At 58.7% G+C, this 21048-nt stretch overlaps 1 protein-coding gene across 8 annotated transcripts in view; it reads left to right on the top strand.

Moving 5' to 3' along the window:
• Window positions 1-19375, top strand: part of CEP164 (centrosomal protein 164) — a 33540-nt gene extending 14165 nt beyond the window's left edge. For 5 of the 8 annotated variants that reach the window (XM_059867161.1, XM_059867166.1, XM_059867165.1 and 2 more), the window contains 22 exons: window positions 2233-2318; window positions 3663-3803; window positions 5298-5507; window positions 6541-6681; window positions 6850-7066; window positions 7646-7723; window positions 7965-8096; window positions 8343-8465; window positions 10370-10513; window positions 10702-10785; window positions 11138-11206; window positions 11450-11628; window positions 12097-12223; window positions 12591-12655; window positions 12789-12996; window positions 13935-14042; window positions 14595-14709; window positions 15174-15518; window positions 16108-16174; window positions 16434-16550; window positions 17353-17455; window positions 18656-19375. In XM_059867161.1, coding sequence (XP_059723144.1) covers window positions 2233-2318; window positions 3663-3803; window positions 5298-5507; window positions 6541-6681; window positions 6850-7066; window positions 7646-7723; window positions 7965-8096; window positions 8343-8465; window positions 10370-10513; window positions 10702-10785; window positions 11138-11206; window positions 11450-11628; window positions 12097-12223; window positions 12591-12655; window positions 12789-12996; window positions 13935-14042; window positions 14595-14709; window positions 15174-15518; window positions 16108-16174; window positions 16434-16550; window positions 17353-17452 — 2856 coding nt within the window. In that variant the 3' untranslated portion in view covers window positions 17453-17455; window positions 18656-19375. Of the gene's footprint in view, window positions 1-2232; window positions 2319-3662; window positions 3804-5297; window positions 5508-6540; window positions 6682-6849; window positions 7067-7645; window positions 7724-7964; window positions 8097-8342; window positions 8466-10369; window positions 10514-10701; window positions 10786-11137; window positions 11207-11449; window positions 11629-12096; window positions 12224-12590; window positions 12656-12788; window positions 12997-13934; window positions 14043-14594; window positions 14710-15173; window positions 15519-16107; window positions 16175-16433; window positions 16551-17352; window positions 17456-18479; window positions 18618-18655 lie in introns of those variants that run through there. The other 3 variants (XM_059867162.1, XM_059867167.1, XM_059867159.1) reach the window with 2 other exon arrangements.
• Window positions 19376-21048: the final 1673 nt, after the last annotated feature.

Below are 21048 nucleotides of genomic sequence, written 5' to 3'. Positions count from 1 at the left end.
AGGGCTCAGAGAGCTCCCTGTGAGCAGGAGCTCCAGGGCTCAGAGAGCTCCCTGTGAGCAGGAGCTCCAGGGCTCAGAGACATCTCTGTGAGCAGGAGCTCCAGGGCTCAGAGAGCTCCCTGTGAGCAGGAGCTCCAGGGCTCAGAGACCTCTCTGTGAGCAGGAGCTCCAGGGCTCAGAGACCTCTCTGTGAGCAGGAGCCCCAGGGCTCAGAGGGCTCTCTGTGAGCAGGAGCTCCAGGGCTCAGAGACCTCTCTGTGAGCAGGAGCTCCAGGGCTCAGAGACCTCTCTGTGAGCAGGAGCCCCAGGGCTCAGAGGGCTCTCTGTGAGCAGGAGCTCCAGGGCTCAGAGAGCTCTCTGTGAGCAGGAGCTCCAGGGCTCAGAGAGCTCTCTGTGAGCAGGAGCTCCAGGGCTCAGAGGGGCTCTCTGTGAGCAGGAGCCCCAGGGCTCAGAGGGGCTCCCTGTGAGCAGGAGCTCCAGGGCTCAGAGAGCTCCCTGTGAGCAGGAGCTCCAGGGCTCAGAGAGCTCCCTGTGAGCAGGAGCCCCAGGGCTCAGAGGGGCTCCCTGTGGGCAGGAGCTCCAGGGCTCAGAGAGCTCCCTGTGAGCAGGAGCTCCAGGGCTCAGAGAGCTCTCTGTGAGCAGGAGCTCCAGGGCTCAGAGAGCTCTCTGTGAGCAGGAGCTCCAGGGCTCAGAGAGCTCTCTGTGAGCAGGAGCTCCAGGGCTCAGAGAGCTCTCTGTGAGCAGGAGCTCCAGGGGTCAGAGAGCTCCCTGTGAGCAGGAGCCCCAGGGCTCAGAGAGCTCCCTGTGAGCAGGAGCTCCAGGGCTCAGAGGGGCTCCCTGTGAGCAGGAGCTCCAGGGCTCAGAGAGCTCCCTGTGAGCAGGAGCTCCAGGGCTCAGAGAGCTCCCTGTGAGCAGGAGCTCCAGGGCTCAGAGAGCTCCCTGTGAGCAGGAGCTCCAGGGCTCAGAGAGCTCCCTGTGAGCAGGAGCCCCAGGGCTCAGAGAGCTCCCTGTGAGCAGGAGCTCCAGGGCTCAGAGAGCTCCCTGTGAGCAGGAGCTCCAGGGCTCAGAGAGCTCCCTGTGAGCAGGAGCCCCAGGGCTCAGAGAGCTCCCTGTGAGCAGGAGCTCCAGGGCTCAGAGAGCTCTCTGTGAGCAGTTCCCCTGTCTCCAGGATGATTCCTGCCCCATTTTTCTGGCCCCTTCCCGTTGCAGGCTGCTCTGACAGAGCCCCTGTGGAGTGAGGAAATGTTTGCTGAGCTCCTCGGTTCTGGGGAATTGCAGCCATCAGTTTCAGGGGCAGGAGGGGCCGGGCTGGGGGCTCTGCCCAGGCTGATGTGATGGGAGCTGACAGCACTTGCAGGGAATCCTTCTGCCGTGTGCTCTGCTGAACATTTGCATTCATTACTGCGGCGTTAATTCCGCCTCGTCCTGGCCCTGCTCCACGCACAGCCTGCCTGCCAGGGCCTGAGCTCACCTGCTGGGGTCCCCAAAAATCTGTGAATGGGCCCTCCCTGCTTCCCGTGGGGCTGACAGGTGAGGAGGGAAGTCCTTGCCCTCCTCAGGTGTCCCTGCTGCAGGGACAGAGGGATCTGGGAGCTGGCAGGAGGGGAAAGAGCAGCTGATTATTTCACATTCCAATATTTTCCATTCATATTTCTAGTATTTACTATGCCATAAATGAGCCAACTGAGTGCTCAGTGTGCTGCCAGGGGGGCTGGGTTGCTGATGTACCCTGGAGTCAGAAATCCCTGGACTGGTGACTCTGTGCAGCCCATCACACCCTGCCCCAGAGCCCAGATGGGAGGCAGGACTGAGTCCTGGTGTGGTTTTTGGTCCCAGACAATGCAGCCTTTGCCTCATTGCCACAGCACTTGGTGTGTGTGACATTTCTCTTCTGGGAGATTTCTCTCCTGTGCTTTCCAGGGAGTTCAGGATTGTAAAATGACCTTCAGGAAAGAAAAGCCAAACCTGTGTCCCAAGTTCTTAGTGCTGGCAGGGAATTAATCTTTAATCCTGAGAAAGCTCCCAGGCCTCCCCTGGTGCTTCTGGAAGGATTCCTGGGATGGTTGGAGACCCTTGGATACCCTCAGGAGAGGAGCCTGGCACCTCCAGCATTCTGGAACACCTGTGGGTGCCACGTGGCCCAGCTGATTCCGTGGACCTTCAGCAGAACTCCTCTGAGGTCTTTGATGCTGAGGGAGCCACAAACTCCACCCTGTTTGCTTTTCCCTGCAGGCCCAGGAGCTGGGAGAAGAGGACAAAGACCAAAGCAAAGGCAGTGTAGAGGAAGAGCAAAGGAAAGGAGCAGAAGCTGCTGAGAGGTATGGTACAAACACAGGCACAAGGGAGGCGTGGGCAGCTCCAGCTCCTGCTGCCCTCCCTGCCCTGCCCTGCCTGCTGTGCCCTGGGCAGCTCCCCCTGTGCTGCAGCCTCTCTCAGGGGCTTCTTCACTGAACCCCTCTGCTCCTGCTGCCTCCTTCTCCCTGTCTCAGCAGCTTCAGCTTCTGGCTGGCTGGGCAGTGGAAGTGCCAGCCTGTCCTGTCCCTGGGGCTGCCCCAGCTGGGCTCTGCCACGGGGGTCTGGGCTGGTAACACCCTGTGCTGGGCCCGGGGCTGTTACCAGGGCAGATGTGGCCTCTGGCCACTGCCTGATGGCACCTCCCTGGTCCTGCTGGGCTGAGCCTGTGGCTAAAGGCTCTCAGGTGTCTGTTCCTGATGCCAGGAGAGCCCAGCTGTGATGGGAACAGTTCTCTTCCTTCCACAGAGGTGGCCTGGAGCAGGTGTGAGCTGTTCTGGGTCCTGGCTCGTGGGCAGATCACAGCTGTTATCCCAGGAGTGCTGCCTTCCAGGGCCTACGAGGACTGGGCTGTCTGGGGGAGCTGTTTTCAGCCTCCTTGAGGGGATTTGTTTGGAGCAGTTGGAATGCTGCTCTGAGCAGTGAGCTCTGTGCTCCCTCGAGCTCCTCCTGCTTGGAGAGCCCCAGCCTGGCATTTCCAGATGAGTGGTGTCAAAGCTCTTGGCCTCCAGCAGAGTCACACCTTCTCCAGGGCACTGGGAACCAAGGAGCTGCTGCCTGTGCCTGGAAAACCCGTGAGCAGAAGCTGCAGTCCATCCTAATGACTGCTCTGTGGGATTTGCAGCCTTGTTCTTGGAGGAGCTGTTGGTGGGAGGGTCTCCAAAACCGTGTTCTGCCCGCAGGAATTGTCTCCTTATCACTTGTTCCTGCTTCCCAGTGAGCACCTCTCTCTCTCTCTGCCTGTGGAGCTGCTCGTGCTTGCCCTGTCTCTCCTCTTGTGCCTCTGAGCTGCAGCAGCACTGCAGACACAAGCATGCCTGCCAACACTCCCCCCTGTGATTTGGACAGCAGTGTGAGTATGGCTGGCAGGGCTGGCACACCTTGGGGACGTTCTCCAAGGGCCTGGAAAGAGTGGGATAACCCAGGGAAGGGGTCCAGCACTCTGAGCTGGTGCCCATGATAGCCTCAGCTGCCCAAAATGCCCAGAATGAGGAGCTGGGAATGGCGTGGAGCTTCCCTGCAGCGCTGGCCAGGCAGGTCCTGTTGGCAGGCATGGCTTGGTGCCCACCTGTGTCACCTGCACATCCTTGTCCACCTGCAGCAGCCCCTGAGCTCACCTGATCTTCTGTCCCCTCTTTTGTGCTGCCAAGTGAGAGGGATCCCAGTGCTGCTGAGCCACCACTGGAGCACTGGGGGGTGGAAAATCCCCGTGGGGAGGAGGCTGTGCAGCAGCAGGAGGGAGCCCTGGATAGCCTGGTGGATCCCGAGGAGCTTCCTGCCCCACAGAACGTGTAAGGGCTTGGTGCCAGTGCCTGCTGTGGGGCTGTGACAGCTCCTGTCCCCCTGTCCCCCCGGGGGGGCTGGGGCTGGAGTTGGTGGGCACGGCGGGGCTGTGTGCCCATGCCAGAGCTGTGCCCCTGCCCGAGTGCCAGGTGAGCAGCCTGGGCAGGGCCAGGGCAGCAGCTCAGCCCTGGGGGCTGTGCCTCAGGACTGCCTGGGTTGAGGGGAGCTGCTGCTGTGTCTCCTTTCCCTGGTGTGTTCTCCCTTCCCGAGAAAGTTCCACACAGGACCTGCTGAGTGATGCTGAGCTGGGCAAAAAGGGCAAAACCCCCTCAGTTCACCCCATTTACAGCCACTGGGCACCTTGGGGGCATTGAAATAGTGGGGTCAGAGCCGAGCCCTGCCCAAGCTGCTGTTCTGTGCTGCTCCAAGGGTGGTGGGTGTGCATTCCTACCTGCAGCCCAGGGGAGGTGAGCTGCTGACTCTGCACTCCCTGTCAAGAGACACAGCAGCAGATGCAGCTGGAGAGATCAGGCAGTGTCTCTGGGGAAGGAATCTCTGCTCTCCCAGGAGCTGTGTGAATGTGTGTGTGCTGCCTGGGTCTCCTTTGGAGCAGAAACTGGGGCAAAAGAACAACGTGGTAACCAGGTGGCAGTGGCTGAATTGCTCTGCAGAGCACCTGCACCTGCAGCGGGTGGTGTAAGGGGGGCACCATGAAGGGGGATTGTTCCAGAACCCCACCACTGTGCTCTGTCTTGCTCTTTTTGCTAATGGCTGCAGAAATGACCTTTTCTCTCCTGACTCGAGGCTGAAAAGCTGGGGCTGTTATTTCCCTGATTCCTGGCAGAAGTCCCTCTGCCTTGCACTGCCAGTCTCACAGCATGGTGAGACCTTCCTGCTCCAGCCTTCAGTAGCAAAGAACAAAAATCTTTCTTCCCAGACTAATCTCAATTTTCCCCTCCTTCCCCTTTAGCTTTTAATTTTGCTGCTGTCTCTCTGAAAAAAAAAAAAAAAACCCACCTTAATTAGAACCAGATTGGGTTTGAATTTTTGGAGTGCTGAGGGCTTTCTGTTGCCTGGAGCTGGCAAATTCCCAGCACACCTTAGGTTGCAATTGCAGAAAAGTACCTGGTCCATGAGAAGCACCAATCCCTGGGCTGGGAGCAGGTACTGATGGCATCTGCTCCTGTGCCTGGCAGCCTGGCCAGGGCTTTTCCTCAAGTCAGATTTTATTGACCTCACAAGGTGAGCTCTGGTGGGCCAAAATCAGAGTTATTTGGGCCTGGAGTGCAGCTGGGGCTGGGTTCAGTTTCTCAGCTGGAGATTCTCCAGAGGATCCACCAGTGATCCTCAGGATCCACCTGAGGTCAGCAGTGAAGCTTTTGGAGTAGGTGGCTCTGGGACTGTTGGTTTGGAGTGATGCTCTGTGGAGGAGGTTGCTGTTCCTTTCATGTTACTCTGTTTTCTGTCACCCTTTTGCCAAAGGAGCTTTTTGTCTTTGGTAGGCACCCTGAGAAGGAAATCGAGCAGTCCTTGAGCCAGCCCCACGATGAATCCCTGGAGGAAATAGTCAAGGAGGTGGAGACAGAGCTGGAGCAAGAGGAAATACATTTATTTCAAGCAAAGGAGGAGAAAACCCAGCAATTCCAGGAGGAGATGAGGCAGAAGGAGGAGGAAGCTGAAAAGCTTCATCAGCAAAAAGAAAAGCCCCTCAGGTACTTTCCTTTTTTACTCCATCTCCTGCAAGCCTTTCCAGGGTGGGATTTCAGTGCTGCTGTAGCCACCACCTGGGAAGGGGGGCAGAGCTGGGGAAGGAGCAAGACCAGGGCTCTCAGGGAGGAGGAGGAGGAGGAGGAAGGACAGGCATTGGCACAGACAGTTCTGTGTGTGAGGATCTGCAAAGCCAGTGGAACTCAGGAGAGGGCTCTGGCACCCTGGCAGAGGGGCAGGAGAGCATCCTGCAGGGTGAGCTGTGGTCCCACACACCCTCAGAGCTGTGGGCTGTGCTTAACCTGGGAGGAGTTTCCAGCTCAGTGCCTGGAGCTCTCCCACCTGGCAGCTGCTCAGCCCCTAAATGGTGGGAGCAGGATGGAAATGGGAGCGTTAGGGGAGAGGAGGTTAGCCCAGAGGAGCTGTCTGCAGTTCTGCTAGGGGCTCTTTTACACAGGGCCTTCCACACCAGGACCAGGGCAGGGATGGCTGTGGGAAAGCAGGGCCTGAGAGCAGGGCAGGGCTGGAGCAGCCCTGGGAGCTGTGTCCTTTCTGGGGGAATTCTGCTCTTGAGGTTTCTCTGTTATCTTGCTGGGCTTGATGCTCATGTTCTGAAACAGCATCTTGGCATGGAAATCATGGGGATGCAGTCTGGGTGTGAGGGAAGATGCAGAAATGGCACCTGAAGGGGAAAAAAAAATGTGTGTAACATGGAAATGTGGAGCTTGCAGGTGAGCTAATGCATCCAGGCACCCTGCCTGGGAGCCTGCATCTGTTCAATGAGAGTGGATTTCACTTACCTGCAAAAAAAAAGAACAGGAACCCCAAAAGAAGTGTAAACTATGATGATATAGCAAGTTTTAAACCCACCCTGCTCAGGTTTGGTGCTGGGGCTGCATTCCCATGCCAGCAGCAGGTCCTGCAGGTGTGGGGGGAATGAATGTCTCACAGCCAGTGAGATCCCCAGCTGAGCTGGAGCCCTTGGAGAGGGGGCTGGGAGTCACTGAACCTATCTTCTTTGGTTTTATTTTCTGTCAGCACTCCAGAGGAAGATTTAGCAAAATCTGAGCAGGAAGAGGAAGAAGAAGAGTTGCTTCTCAGAGAGGAAAAAGCCAAGAGACTCGAAAAGCTGCGAGCCCAAATGGCCTCAGAGGTGGAGGCAGAGGAGGAGAGGCTGAGGTGAGAGGCTCTGCTGCCGTTCCTGGGGCTGTGCAGTGCTGGTTTGGGAGGGGAGGATTGGGCACATCCCCTGCAGGGATGAGCTCTGAGCCTCCCTGCCCTGGCAGCAGCTCCGAGCCCCATCCAGCGCTGGGTCCCCATTTCTGTGCTCTGTTCCACACCCACCAGGGCAGAGCAGGAGGCCACGCTGCAGAAGCTCAGGGAAGAGTGGCAATCCCAGCAGCTGCTGGAGAAGGAGAGCCTGCAGAGGCAGCAGCAGCTTGCCCTGCAGGAAATGAAGCTGGCAGCAGAGGAGGCCCAGCAGAAGGAGATGAGTGAGCTGGAACAGGAGCAGGAAGAGTTCCTGAGCCAGCTCAGGGACAGGTTGGACAGGGAGAAGAAGAAGGTGAGATCTTTATTGGCAGGCAGGGCCAGCCTGGGCCATTCCTGGCTGGCAGTGCCAAGTGTGGGATTAACTCACACCTGCAGGGTTTGGTGGCAGCTCGCTGAGGGCACCAAGGGCAGTGCCAGGGCTGCTGGAGGCACGGGGAGGTGGGCAGGGAAGCTCCCCCAGCTGTTATTACAGTGGTAATTAACTAACAATTACTTCAATGGCCACTCTGCATCTGAGGACAAGATAAGGATCACTGTGTGTGTCCCGAGCTAAGCCAGCCCTGTTACCAGATCAGAACTGAACTGAGGCACTTCACCAGCTCCCAGCAGCTCTTTGGCTGCTGCTTCAGTCCTGCAGGGACTGGGGAGCCCCTCAGTGGGGCATTTCCAGTGCCTCCAGCCCAGCATGGCTGGGATTTATCGAGGTCCCCCGGGAGGGAAAGCAGGGAGAGAGTCAAGGCACCTTGCAGAGATCCTGTTTGGAGGGGGTCACTGCTCTGCCTTCTGATGCTTTTGGACAGAATTTAATTGCAAATGCACTTGTGCCCACACAGAGGTTTCCCAGCAGACTGTTCTGCTCGTGTTTCTGTAGGCAGCAGAGGAGCTGGAAGCACAGTTTGCCAGTGAGCTCCAGCAGCTGAGGGCTGCAGCAGAGGAGAAGCACCGTGAGGTGAGGATGGTGTCCTCAGAATGTAAATTGTTGGTAGTTTGTTTTCCCCTCGTGCTGTCACCAAAGGTGGCCAGGGAGGGTGGCATGAGTCTTTTTCCCCTCCCTAGCTGTGGTTCTGGTCTGGCTCAGTGTTTGGCCGTGCTGCAGGCAGGGGCTGGTGAGGCTGTGCAGTGCCCTGGGGAGGGCACGGGATGGATCCTGTGCAAAGGCTGAGAGTCTCTGTGGGTGGCTTTCCTGACAGGTCATTGCCAGCCTGCAAGCCCAGCTGGCAGAGGCACAGAGCAGCCAGGAGGCCCAGCTACGTGAGGAGCTGCAGAGAGCAGATCAGAAAGTGCAGGAAAAAGCCCTTAAAGTGAAGGAGTACGAGCGTGAGGTGAGTGGTGGTTCTGTGCTGAAGGTTCTTCATGCTCTCAGGTGTGGGCTGAGCTCTGGTGCCCACATCCCCTGCCTTAGGGGCAGGACATCCCTCAGCATCTCCCCTCAGTGGGGTGAAGGCTTTGTGCTCCCCAGGACACAGTCCCTGATCCCGCTCTGGGCTGGGTGGGAGGCTGCTGCTGGGGAGGCCACTCTGGTGCAGCGCTGCAGTTCAGGGGAGCCTCTTTCCCTGCCACCCCTGCAGCTCAGCGAGCTGATGAGCGACAGACGGCGGGAGGTGGAGAAGGAGCACGAGAGGAGAATGGAGAGGATGAGAGAGGAGCACAGGGAGGCCCTGGAGCGGATCCAGGAGCAGTACCAGGAGGAGGTACTGGGTGGGGGGCTGCACTCGCAGTGGGTGCTGCATGTCTGTGGGTGCTGCTGGAGATGCAATACAGGAGAGCCCTGTGTGTCTGTGCTGGAGAGCCCTGTGTGCCCGTGCTGCACTGCTAGAGAGCCCTGTGTGCCCGTGCTGCATTGGAGAGCCCTGTGTGTCCGTGCTGCACTGCTGGAGAGCCCTGTGTGTCCGTGCTGCACTGCTGGAGAGCCCTGTGTGCCCGTGCTGCACTGCTGGAGAGCCCTGTGTGCCCGTGCTGCACTTGAGAGCCCTGTGTGTCCGTGCTGCATTGCTGGAGAGCCCTGTGTGTCCATGCTGCATTGGAGAGCCCTGTGTGTCCGTGCTGCACTGCTGGAGAGCCCTGTGTGTCCGTGCTGCATTGCTGGAGAGCCCTGTGTGTCCGTGCTGCATTGGAGAGCCCTGTGTGTCCGTGCTGCACTGGAGAGCCCTGTGTGTCTGTGCTGCACTGCTGGAGAGCCCTGTGTGTCTGTGCTGCATTGGAGAGCCCTGTGTGCCCGTGCTGCACTGCTGGAGAGCCCTGTGTGCCCGTGCTGCACTGCTGGAGAGCCCTGTGTGTCCATGCTGCACTGGAGAGCCCTGTGTGTCCATGCTGCATTGCTGGAGAGCCCTGTGTGTCCGTGCTGCATTGGAGAGCCCTGTGTGTCCGTGCTGCACTGCTGGAGAGCCCTGTGTGTCTGTGCTGCATTGGAGAGCCCTGTGTGTCCGTGCTGCACTGGAGAGCCCTGTGTGTCCATGCTGCATTGCTGGAGAGCCCTGTGTGTCCGTGCTGCACTGGAGAGCCCTGTGTGTCCATGCTGCATTGCTGGAGAGCCCTGTGTGTCCGTGCTGCATTGGAGAGCCCTGTGTGTCCGTGCTGCATTGCTGGAGAGCCCTGTGTGTCCGTGCTGCACTTGAGAGCCCTGTGTGTCCATGCTGCATTGCTGGAGAGCCCTGTGTGTCCATGCTGCATTGCTGGAGAGCCCTGTGTGTCCGTGCTGCATTGCTGGAGAGCCCTGTGTGTCTGTGCTGCACTGCTGGAGAGCCCTGTGTGTCCGTGCTGCACTGGAGAGCCCTGTGTGTCCATGCTGGAGAGCCCTGTGTGTCCGTGCTGCACTGGAGAGCCCTGTGTGTCCGTGCTGCATTGGAGAGCCCTGTGTGCCCGTGCTGCACTGGAGAGCCCTGTGTGTCCGTGCTGCATTGGAGAGCCCTGTGTGCCCGTGCTGCATTGGAGAGCCCTGTGTGTCCGTGCTGCACTGGAGAGCCCTGTGTGCCCGTGCTGCATTGCTGGAGAGCCCTGTGTGTCCGTGCTGCACTGGAGAGCCCTGTGTGTCCGTGCTGCATTGGAGAGCCCTGTGTGTCCATGCTGCACTGCTGGAGAGCCTTGTGTGTCTGTGCTGCATTGCTGGAGAGCCCTGTGTGTCCGTGCTGCATTGCTGGAGAGCCCTGTGTGTCCGTGCTGCACTGGAGAGCCCTGTGTGCCCGTGCTGCATTGCTGGAGAGCCCTGTGTGCCCGTGCTGCACTGGAGAGCCCTGTGTGTCCGTGCTGCATTGCTGGAGAGCCCTGTGTGTCTGTGCTGCATTGCTGGAGAGCCCTGTGTGCCCGTGCTGCATTGGAGAGCCCTGTGTGTCCGTGCTGCACTGGAGAGCCCTGTGTGCCCGTGCTGCACTGGAGAGCCCTGTGTGTCCGTGCTGCACTGGAGAGCCCTGTGTGCCCGTGCTGCACTGGAGAGCCCTGTGTGTCCGTGCTGCACTGGAGAGCCCTGTGTGTCTGTGCTGCACTGCTGGAGAGCCCTGTGTGTCTGTGCTGCACTGCTGGAGAGCCCTGTGTGTCCGTGCTGCACTGCTGCAGAGCCCTGTGCCTCACAGGGGTGTTTCCCTGCCCCCTGGGCTGGCAGGAGCACAGGCAGAGGTCGGAGCTGCTGGAGGGGCTGCGCAGCGAGGCCGCGCGGCTGCGGCAGCTCCACGACACCGACGTGAAGGGGCTGCAGGCAGAGCTGGAGGGGAGGCTGACAGCCCTGCAGCAGAGGCACAGGGAGAAGGTGAGCAGCAGGCTCTGCCTCTGGCCCTTGGGGCTCTTGAGGGGTGGCCTGGAGGCTCCCCACCCCATCCCCCTGTCCGTCACCATTGCAGGGTGACGGACACGAGTGGCAGGTCGCGCTTCCCAGCTCGTGTTTTACTGGTGAGGGAGGAGCCTGTGCCCTTCTCTTTAACTCAGCTCCCTGTGCAGGAAAGAAAGCTCCAGGATTCAGAGAACGAGCTTGAGATCCGCATGAAGAACATCCAAGCCAGGTCAGAGCAGCTCCTGAGCCAGGTGAGTCCTCTGCTGTGTCACAGAGCCCCCCTGACCTGTGCCACTCCTTGGGCTGCTTCCTCACAGGGAGCTGCTGCTCAGGAGAGCTCAGCCAGGGCTTCTGCTGCCATCCCACTCAGAGGTAAAGCTTTGTCACCAGTCAGAGCAGGGCTAAGCACTCCTGGTGCTGGTGTCTGCTGGGAGAGCCCAAGCTCTGGGCCTGCTCAGTGCTTTGGGGGGCAGTGAGAGGGGTCGTGAAGCAAACCTGACAACGCTCCTTGTTTTGGAAAGGTCTTGAGACTCGGGCCTGAGGTGCTGCTCAGCATCAGCAGTGTCCTGGCTCTGTCACTGCCCTGCCTTTCCCCTGTCACAGGAGGAGTCCCTGCAGAGGAGGAGGCAGCTGCTGCTGGATGAGGACGGACGGATGCAGCTGGAGAGAGACGTACGGACAGCTGGGCTCTGGAGAGGGGCTGTGCTGCCCTGGGGCTGAGGGCAGCACCTCAGAGCTGGGGCTTTAGGAAAGCAGAATGCTGGCTGGGGGGTCAGTTCTGAGCTCCCCAAAGAGAACAGCCCTGTTCTGCCAGGACTGGTGTGTGGCTGTGTAGCTCTGGGACCCCGCGAGCTGCGTGCCCCTTGTTTGGCTCTTGGGGAAATGACTGTGAGGGATCTTCTGGCTTTCTCCTAGGAAGCTGCTCTGGCCTCCCAGCTGCGCCTGGAGGAGAGCAGGAAGGAGCACTGCAGCCTGCTGGAGTCCGTCCGGCAGCTGCGCAGGACCCTGCAGGAGCTGCAGGACCAGAAGGCTGAGCTGGAGGCCCAGGTGGATTTGCTGCAGAGCCGGAGCCAGAGGCTGCACAAACGCATTGGGTGGGTGTGAGAAATTGCCTCTGATACCCAAACATCTGCCCTGTGCCCCTGGCAAACCTCTCCAACCTAACCTGGGCCTCTCCCCGGCCTCTGAGCTCTGTGTTGGGCCATGTTCCTTCAGAATCCTCAGGTGCCCGTGGGGGCACAGAGTTGCTGAGGGGCTGGTTCTGGATTTTTCATTAACTCAGGGTGTGAATTTCAATTTGCTCCTTCACCTCTGCAGGACAGGTTTGTCTCCTCCACTCCTGCCTTGGGTGGTTAATGAGATGCTGTGAGAGGGGCACTGAAATGCAAAGAGGTTTTCCTGAGGGGGCTGAGCTGCTCAGGAAGGGTGGGAAGCAGTTTCTCTGCCCAGCCCTGGTCTTGTCTTGCACATCTGTGGCCCTTTCCCTGCTGGAATCTGGAGCTCACTGTGGACACCACTGCAGGCTAATCAAGTGCCTCTGCTGTTGCTTTTTCCTGTGGCAGAGAGCTGGAGGAAGCAATCAGGAGCAAGCAGGAGGCTCTGAAAGAACTGGAGGCAGAAGAAAGTGTGGAATCTCCAAGAAAGAAAGCTGAGCTCTGTGTTGAAGACCTGAGAGAAACTCCTCAAGCTGTGAGTAAAGAGCCTGTGAAGCTGTTTGCCTTGTGAGATCTGAGGCTGAAACTCCCTTGAAAATCCCAGCATTTGTTCCTCCTGTGTGAAACCATTTGAGGTGCAGAGATGGATTTCTCTTTGCTGGTGTGTTCAGTAGTATTTGCAGGTGTCTGTCTATTATTAGGGGGTGGAGAGGAGTGTGGGGTACTCAAATCAAAAGCAGGGATGGAAATGTCTTTGTTACCTTCAAGAGCCACATCAGGAACAGCCCTGGTGCTGTGCTTGCTGTGGGCAGTGCTGTGGTGAAGTCATGGGATTCTCAGGGGGCCCTGGGCTTCTGTTTCCCCCATAAACACTTGGTTTTTGCAATGTGTCACCCTGCCAGCACTCGTCCAGAGAGCCATCCCCAGCCTCCCAGAGCCCCGAGGAGAGCGAGCTCCAGCTCGACCGGTGAGATCGTGTTCCAGGAGAGCTCCCTGCTCTGCCCTTGGTGTGCACAGCAGGCACTGAGCCCCGTTTTGGGGCTGCTGTGGGAGGTGTGCAGCAGCACAGCGAGCCAGGACAGCCCTGCCTTTCCCCACAGAGTGCAGAGCTACCTCTCGGCCGAGGGGCAGTCCCTGCGGAGCGCCAAGGAGTTCCTGCTGCGCCAGAGCCGCTCCCTGCGCCGCCGGCGCTCGGCGCTCAGGGCTGCCAGCCTGCAGTGGCACCAGGAGCTGCACAGGGCCCAGGGGGCCCAGCAGGATCCCCACAGCTCCCAGCTCCTGCAGGGAGTGCGCCAGAACCTGCAGGAGGTGAGCCCTGGGCGCTGCCTGGGCTCGGGTGTTGGGTGTCACAGAGCGCCCGCAGCCCTGGCATCCGCTCCTGGTGCTGTGGGTGGGGGCTGGGGGACCCTGGGCTTGGGGACCCTCTTGGTGTGGGCTTGGGGACCCTCTTGGTGTGGGCTTGAGGACCCTGGGCTTGGGAACCCTCTTGGTGTGGGCTTGGGAACCCTCTTGGTGTGGGCTTGGGGACCCTCTTGGTGTGGGCTTGGGGACCCTGGGCTTGGGGACCCTCTTGGTGTGGGCTTGGGGACCCTCTTGGTGTGGGCTTGGGGACCCTCTTGGTGTGGGCTTGAGGACCCTGGGCTTGGGAACCCTCTTGGTGTGGGCTTGGGAACCCTCTTGGTGTGGGCTTGAGGACCCTGGGCTTGGGGACCCTCTTGGTGGGGGCTTGGGGACCCTCTTGGTGTGGGCTTGAGGACCCTGGGCTTGGGGACCCTCTTGGTGTGGGCTTGGGGACCCTGGGCTTGGGGACCCTCTTGGTGTGGGCTTGGGGACCCTGGGCTTGGGGACCCTCTTGGTGGGGGCTTGAGGACCCTGGGCTTGGGGACCCTCTTGGTGTGGGCTTGGGAACCCTCTTGGTGTGGGCTTGAGGACCCTGGGCTTGGGGACCCTCTTGGTGTGGGCTTGGGGAGTCTGGGCTTGGTGCCCCTTTTGGTGTGGGCTTGGGGACCCTCTTGGATGGGGTTTGGAGGTGAAAGCTCCTTTTCCTCGGGCTGAGCCTGCTTTGAGCCACGTGCTCACCGTGCACACCCCTTCCCACACTCTTGGACTTGGAGGGATCTCACTCCAGCAGCACTTGCTGTGCTGAGCAGAGTGAGGGGATGACACTCACCCCAGCTGCTGACAGGGATTATTTCCTGCCATTGCTGTTTAATTTCCCTCCCTGGTGGGGCTGTTGGTCTGTGCAGGAGGCAAAGGAGTTGGACAAGATGAAGTCAGCCATGCAGAAAGGACAGGTGCTGCTGAAGAAGAAGGAGGAGAAGCTCAGCCAGCTGGAGTCCTCGCTGCTGGAGGAGGTAAACTCTCCTGCTGTTGGCAGCAGAGCTGGATTTTGGAACCACAGAGGCTGCTGAGTGTGTGGCTGCAGAAGGCAGCTTGGAAAAGCTGCCTGGATTGGGCCTGGAGGAAGCAAGGGCAGGTCACCTCCTGCGAGCTGGCATGGAGCTTGCTCTCCTGACCAAGGCAAACCTTGGAGCCTTTGGCTCTGCCACGTGGCCTCAGGCAGGGCAGCAGCAGATGCAAGAGAACCAGACCTTTGGTGGTCAAACTCTTGCCCTGGGCACAGAGAGCCCAGCCCTGCAAGAGCTCTGAGGTTATTTACAGCACAAACCACGCTGACTCCTGCTGCAAGGGCTGCTTCACGTGGCTGCTGGCTCTGGCCTCTGCTCTCTGAGAGCCACAGCAGTCTCTGGACACTCAGGCTGTGCTGTCAGGGCTGGAGACAAGTTTGCCTTCACTTGACCTGTGCCTGACTGCAGCCCAGCCCTGCAGGCAGATTTCCAGTGGCTTTTATGTTCCAGGGATGATACAGCAGGTTTCACTGGCACTGTTTTCCTGCTCCTGAGCAGCTCTCAGATGAAGAGACACTGAAGAGTTCTGCGTGCAGGAAGGTGGTGACGTTTGATCTGAGCACCTCTGAGGACACAAACAGCACGTCCAGTGTGAATCTGGGCCAGTCTAGGTGTAAGTGCCCACCGTGGGAGGCTCTAGGCCTGTTCTGCCTTTCCCTCTCACCTCTCTGATGTCCCTGTGCTCTGCTGTGCCCGAGGCAGGTCTGGGACTGCTCTGTGTCCCACACCTGGCTGCAGAAACTTGTTTCCTGCCTGGAGTGGCAGATAAGAGGGATGGGATCTGTGAGGGAACCTGCCTTTTAAATCTCTGTGGATTATAAAATCTCTGGGGTTTCCCTCTGATCCTGCAGATCTGTGTTGCTCTTCTGCAGGACTCTGGGCTTCCCCTTCCTCCATCATGGCAGGAGAAGCTGCTGCCCCTCCCTCTCTGCTGCCCCTGCTTTCTCTTGGGCTTTGCTTGCCTGGAGGGGTGCTGGGGGAGGAAGGGCAGGCAGGCAGCAGGGCTGGGTTGCTTGCACACAGGCTGCTCTTGTCAGGGCTGGTCTGTGATCCCTTTCTTCCCCTTTCTTCCTTCAGCTGACTTGAGGATGGATTTCTGGCCCGTGCTGCAGCAGGACAGGATCCAGCACCTGAGGGACTCCGTGCAGAGCATCACCAGCGAGCTCAACGGGGTCCTGGGGCTCCTGGACTCCCTGAGCCAGCACCAGCCCCCTCTCCTCACCTCCACACCCCATCAGGGCATCCCTCTTCCCACCTGCCCCTCCTTGGCAGGCCTGGGGGGGGGCAGCCCCCTGGGGAACCCCCCCAGGGTGTCCCCCCTGGACCAGTGGGCCCGGGGCAGCAGGCCCAGCTCTAGTTATCCCATCTCAGGGCAGTCAGTGGACACCGTGCTGGCAGAGAAATGGCACAGGTATTTCCCAGGTGAGTCTCCTGGCCTCGTCCCACCTGCTTTGCTGCCTGCAGCTTCTGATTTTGTCTCAGGCTTCCAGTGCTGGGGAGGGTGGGGGCACTGGTGCTGCTGAGGAAGGGTGCTAAGGGGATCAGGGGTGAGAAGCTCCCTCCAGAAGTGCAGCATGGGGCTGATGCTCTCATCCTGCTCCTTAGTGCCCAAGGGAGCAGCAAAGGAGGAGCCAGGCCTGTCCCCTGGAGCCCCCTCCCTGTGTCACCAGGGCTCTCCATCTGTGTCCTTGGTGTCCTCTTTGGGCACACTCAGGCAGAAATGTGGATTTGTGGGTTCTGTGTCCCATGTCTCTGCAGAAATATGGATTTGTGGGCTCTGTGTTCCATGTCTGTGTTACAGAAATGTGGATTTGTGGGCTCTGTGTTCCATGTCTGTGTTACAGAAATGTGGATTTGTGGGTTCTGTGTTCCATGTCTGTGTTACAGAAATGTGGATTTGTGGGCTCTGTGTTCCATATCTCTGCAGAAATGTGGATTTGTGGGTTCTGTGTCCCATGTCTCTTTGCAGAAATGTGGATTTGTGGGCTCTGTATCCCATCTCTCTTTGCAGGTGGCTTCTCGTGGCTCGGAGGGACTCCTGTGCCCCTGGACTGCAAGCTGGGCTATGTCCCTGCAGAGTAAGGACTTTTTCCCTGAGTTCCCCTGTGCTGCTTTGTTTCTCTGCAGTGATTATTGGGTCACTCCTCACGTAACAGTAAATTACAGTTTGAGAATTACTGTGAACTACTTACTGAGGAGAAAAGGTGAACTATCAGTAGGTTTATTAGAGGAGGTGTTTTTTTCTTCAGCAGCCCATCACTTTCTCATCTCTGGGATAATTTCTTCCCAGACCTCTTTTTTTCCCCCACTTACCCTCTCTCTCTCTCTCTGCCACAGTGAACAAATCAGGCTCTTCCAGCATTCCAAGTTCAGTGAGCCAGAGCCAAAGAATATTGAGGTGATGATTGAGAGCAACAAGAAATGGCTGAAAGGCTTCAAGAAGGATTCCAAAGTGTATCTTTTACCTGGGTCTGGTCTTTAATTGCATTCCTGCTTCCCGCAGAAGGTGGGAGGAGGGTGGCAGGAGGGTGTGAAATGAGGAGCTGAGCAGCAATTTCGAGGCCTTGGCCCCTACTGCAGTGCCTGCTCTGCAGAGGTGTTCAGCAGATGGAGCAGGAGTGATCTGTGTGCTGTACCTGGCTGAGGAAGTTTCCCTTCCTTTCCCTGTGTTGTGATGCTGCTCAGCTGGGAAGGAGCAGTTGGAGCTGGGAATGTGAGGATTTGAAAATATGGATTTAAGCAGTGCAGAGTGAGGCTGGGGTGGGCAAGAAGGGGGTCTGGCTTTGCAGAGCTGCTTCAGGTGCTGTGGATGGAGCCCTTGGCATGGGCAGGCCCTGCTGAGCAGCCTGGGAGGAGGTGGGGGCACCTGGAGATGTGTGACTGGGGCAGGGAGGGCTGGGCTGCCCCCAGAGCTCTCTCCAGCACTGCTTTGAGGAATCCTGTAGCATGGGGCCGGATCCAGGCAGCAAGACCTCTGTGAGCAGTGAGCAGGGATGCTCCCAGGCTGTGTGCTGCCAGCCTTGTGCTGGGGCTCTGGGGGTCTCCTCAGTGTACACTGCTATGAGCAGCAAATCCCCGTGGGCTCCGTGCTGCCCTGAGCGTGGTGTGCTTCTGAATTCCCTAATCCCCCTCTAATTCCTCTTGACTGGGGTGCAGCAGGCTAGCACAGCCTGTGTGCACTGGGCTGGCTCTGGTACCTGTCCTGCCTGGGCTGATTGCTGCTGTGGGCCAGGCTTTTCCTTCACCCAGCTGCCAGACCTCTCTCCCCACGGGCACAGAAGCCCCCAGGCAGCACCCCCAGCCTCCTGCAGCTGGGACTGGATGAAAACAGAGAGATCAAGGTGTACCACTACTGACAGGTGGGGTTTCTCTCTGCAGGGAGGGTGGGGTGGGGGCCCTGGGCAGTCTCCCCACGATGGGCTGGGTTTTGGGGATGCCCACCCAGGAACCTCCACTCTGTCTGTGGCCACGTCCTTGAAACTGGGTGTTTCTGCAAGAGAGTGGAGGAAGGAGGAAGAGAACTTCCCAGGCGGGTTCTTCTAATCCTGTAATGTGTCCAAATATACTTTATAGACTGTTTAATCCAGCAGTGACATATCAGGGCTTCAATAAATCAACATTTCCCTCATTAGTATTCCAGCAATGGCAAGGCAGGGCTGTGAATCACAGAGGACTTGGAGTAACTGGTCAAGGGGGAGGCCGTGGATCCAGCTGAGGCTCTGCTGGAGGAAATGGGTCAGGGAATGAGCCTGCCCCGTGCCCAGCAGTGCTTGGTGGCAGGTGGGCCCTGTCAGCTGGCCTCTGGCATGTGGGAGCAGCAGAATGGGGGTAGAATCAGGGAATGGCACATTCTGGCTCCTGGGGAATGTTCTGCTTCTTTGGCGTGGAAGCTGTGAGAGCTGAGCCAAGAGTGGCACATCTGGAGGAGCCCTCCCTGCTCCTCTCACAGCAGGCTGGCCAGAGCTGTGCAGCAAAGCAGCTGCTGCAGCTCTGTCCCCTGACAGCAGCAGGAGCAGGGAGGTGCAGGACATGGGGAGGGTCTGTGCAGCTGCTGCAGCTCTGTCCCCTGACAGCAGCAGGAGCAGGGAGGTGCAGGACATGGGGTGGGTCTGTGCAGGCACGGTGAGGAGCTCCTGTGGGTGCTGGGACAGCCCCACCTGCATCCTCCATGCCCTGGGGAGAGGGATCCAGCTCAGCAGCTGGGATCTCTTTCCATGCACGGGTGGGAGCCCCTGCCATGAATCCCAGAGCCCAGAATTGCTGCTCCTGCAGCAGCTCTGCAGGGATCCCGGGAGAGCAGGGCTGTGGGGAGGCTGGAGAGTGGCTGAGGAGTTGGGATGGCAGCTCCTGGAGCTCACAGTGGCCCATGGCTTTGCTCTCCAGGTTCCTCTGGAAAGGCCACATGCAGAGGGTGTCCCAGCCCGCTGGGATGCTTGGAACTGGGAGGGGTTTCACCCTCACCAGCGGGGAGGAGCCAGGCTTTCATGGGAACGTGCTCTTTGGTTGTCTTTGTCAGTATTTGCTCCGAGCTGACTCTAAATATTTGATGCTTTAAAAAGCTGCCGAGGCGCTCGACCGTTCCGGCTGACGAGGATGCTGCACTTCAAGGGAGCCCATCTGTGAGAAACCATCTTCAAAGCCTTTCCCCCGAGCCAGCTGCTGGGGGGAGGCTCTGGAGCTGCTGCCCCGCGCCCCCTGTGCCCTGAGAGCCCCTCGGGGGGGTGAGGGTGGGCAGGGGGAGCCCCCTGCTCTGCTCCCTGCGTGCAGCGTGCTGGCACACACCGAGAGCCGGGCACGGGGACGTTGACATGCAAATAGAAATACAGAAATATATTTTTGATGGACACCATTTTAATACTCTGAAGAATGTATTTATTTTATTTTTCCTTGCTGTTTTTCTAGAATTTTTGTAATTGCTCAATAGCCTTATTCCTTCCTAGGAAAGGAGGGGTGCAAACACGGGTATCCCCTGCTGCTGGATTGAACAAACCCCTTCCTGTAGGGATTTGCTTTTAGTTTGCTGCATGCTCAGGGGACACGTGGCAGTCCTTCCAGTCAGGGGTTTTAGAGGGGACCCCACAGCTGTGGTTGCTGTGGCCCAAGCCATATCACTGAGTCCGTTCTGTGTTTTGGGAGAAGCATGCATTAATGGTGCAGGGAAATGCCATTTTTTAACAATAACTTGGTTTGAAACATGCTCCTTTTTCCTGTTAAAACGCGGGGTAGCGGCTGTATCTGGTTTTGTATAAATTAAATCAACATGAGCCTGTTTTGTATGATGCTGGTGGTTGTCACTCTGTTTTGTTGTAGCTGGGTATCCAGCTGTACTTACCTCTCACATCTCCCCGTCTCTGGGCTCTCTCATGTTTTTTTTCTTGTCAAGGTCATTTCTGGCAGTTCCCAAGACCACTTAAGCTCGCTGGGGCTTTGTTACCATTATTCTTTTAAGTATCTGGACAGGGTAGCAAACGCAGAGGCAGAGAGAAGAAAGCTGAAAACCAAAACTACAAAACGAAACCAGGGCATCGCTCTGGCAGCCTGGGATCTGTGAAAGATGTCTCCCTGCAGCTTGGCTGGGGCTGCTGCTTTCCCCTGGCTTTGGGAGCAGCCAGGAACTGCCCCAGCAGCGTGCTGGGTGCTGTGGGATCTCCGAGTAACACCCTCACCAGGAGTTAGGGAGGCTTGGTGACGTGTTCTTCTCCTGCTCCCATCTCCTGCTCGCCTCCTGCCAGCAGCCTGTGGGAGCTGGTGAGGCACAGGGGGGCTGGGTGTGCACCAGGTGAGGCACAGGGGGGCAGGGTGTGCACCAGGTGAGGCACAGGGGGGCAGGGTGTGCATCAGGTGAGGCACAGGGGGGCAGGGTGTGCACCAGGTGAGGCACAGGGGGGCAGGGTGTGCATCAGGTGAGGCACAGGGGGAACAGGGTGTGCACCAGGTGAGGCACAGGGGGGCAGGGTGTGCACCAGGTGAGGCACAGGGGGAGCAGGGTGTGCACCAGGTGAGGCACAGGGGGGCAGGGTGTGCACCAGGTGAGGCACAGGGGGGCAGGGTGTGCACCAGGTGAGGCACAGGGGAGCAGGGTGTGCACCAGGTGAGGCACGGGGTGGGGAGGAGGATGTGCATCAGCTTGTGCACAAGTGGATGCTGCTAGTTTTATCCTCAAAAAGAAAACAAAGCACCACCAGGCTTTTTTGGCCCAGGTGCTGCTGTGCCTGAGCTGCACTGGTGTGTCTTTGCCCTCTGGAGAGCTGGATGGGAGCTCTGGAGGCTCTCACACGCTGTCCAGGCAGGCACTGCTGGGGACAAGGCTCCCACCCCACTGCTGAGCAGCTCAGAGCAGTTCTGAGACATCCCAAATCCCAGCTGGAGTGTGGGATCCCCCTGGGTGGGCTGTGAGCCGGCTGAGGGGGGTCCCCAGGGAGCAGGTATGACCCCAGGCTGGGCTGGGCTGTCTGTCCCTGCTCCTGGAGCAGAGGATTTGCCTTTCCTGGAATGCCAGCACTGTCAGCTGGAGAAACTGCGATTAGAAGAGCAAAAGGGCAGGGCCTGATTACTTCAGCAAGCTGAGCAGGGCTGTAAGCTCATTAAGGGGCTTGGCCTCTGCCTGCCCAAGGAGGCACAGCTCAGTCCTGGCTGGCAGAGCTCCTGGAGTGCTGCTCCCAGAGCTCCTGGGCCGAGGCAGCCCCACACCCCTGGCCATGCTGGGCACCCTGATGACAGCGCTCTTCTTCGTGGTGAGGGTGGTCAGACAGGTGAGTCCTCCCAGAGGGAGCTTCTGCTGCTGCAGTGCTGTTCTCAACTGCCCGGGGCAGGGAGAGGAGGCAGCAGCTCCTGCCTGCCCTGCTGGGAATGGCTTCTGTGCCTCCTAAACCACCTGGGCAGGAGGGCTGGGAGCGCTCGGGGGTCGGGGAGGGCTGGCATCTCTGGTGCTGAGCGTGGCTGAGCAGCTCTT

This window comes from Haemorhous mexicanus, chromosome 24 (assembly GCF_027477595.1).
Source record: "Haemorhous mexicanus isolate bHaeMex1 chromosome 24, bHaeMex1.pri, whole genome shotgun sequence".
NCBI classification, from domain to species: domain Eukaryota; kingdom Metazoa; phylum Chordata; class Aves; order Passeriformes; family Fringillidae; genus Haemorhous; species Haemorhous mexicanus.
The sequence above is the reverse complement of the archived record's forward strand: the minus strand, read 5'-3'. Positions and strand labels throughout refer to the sequence as shown.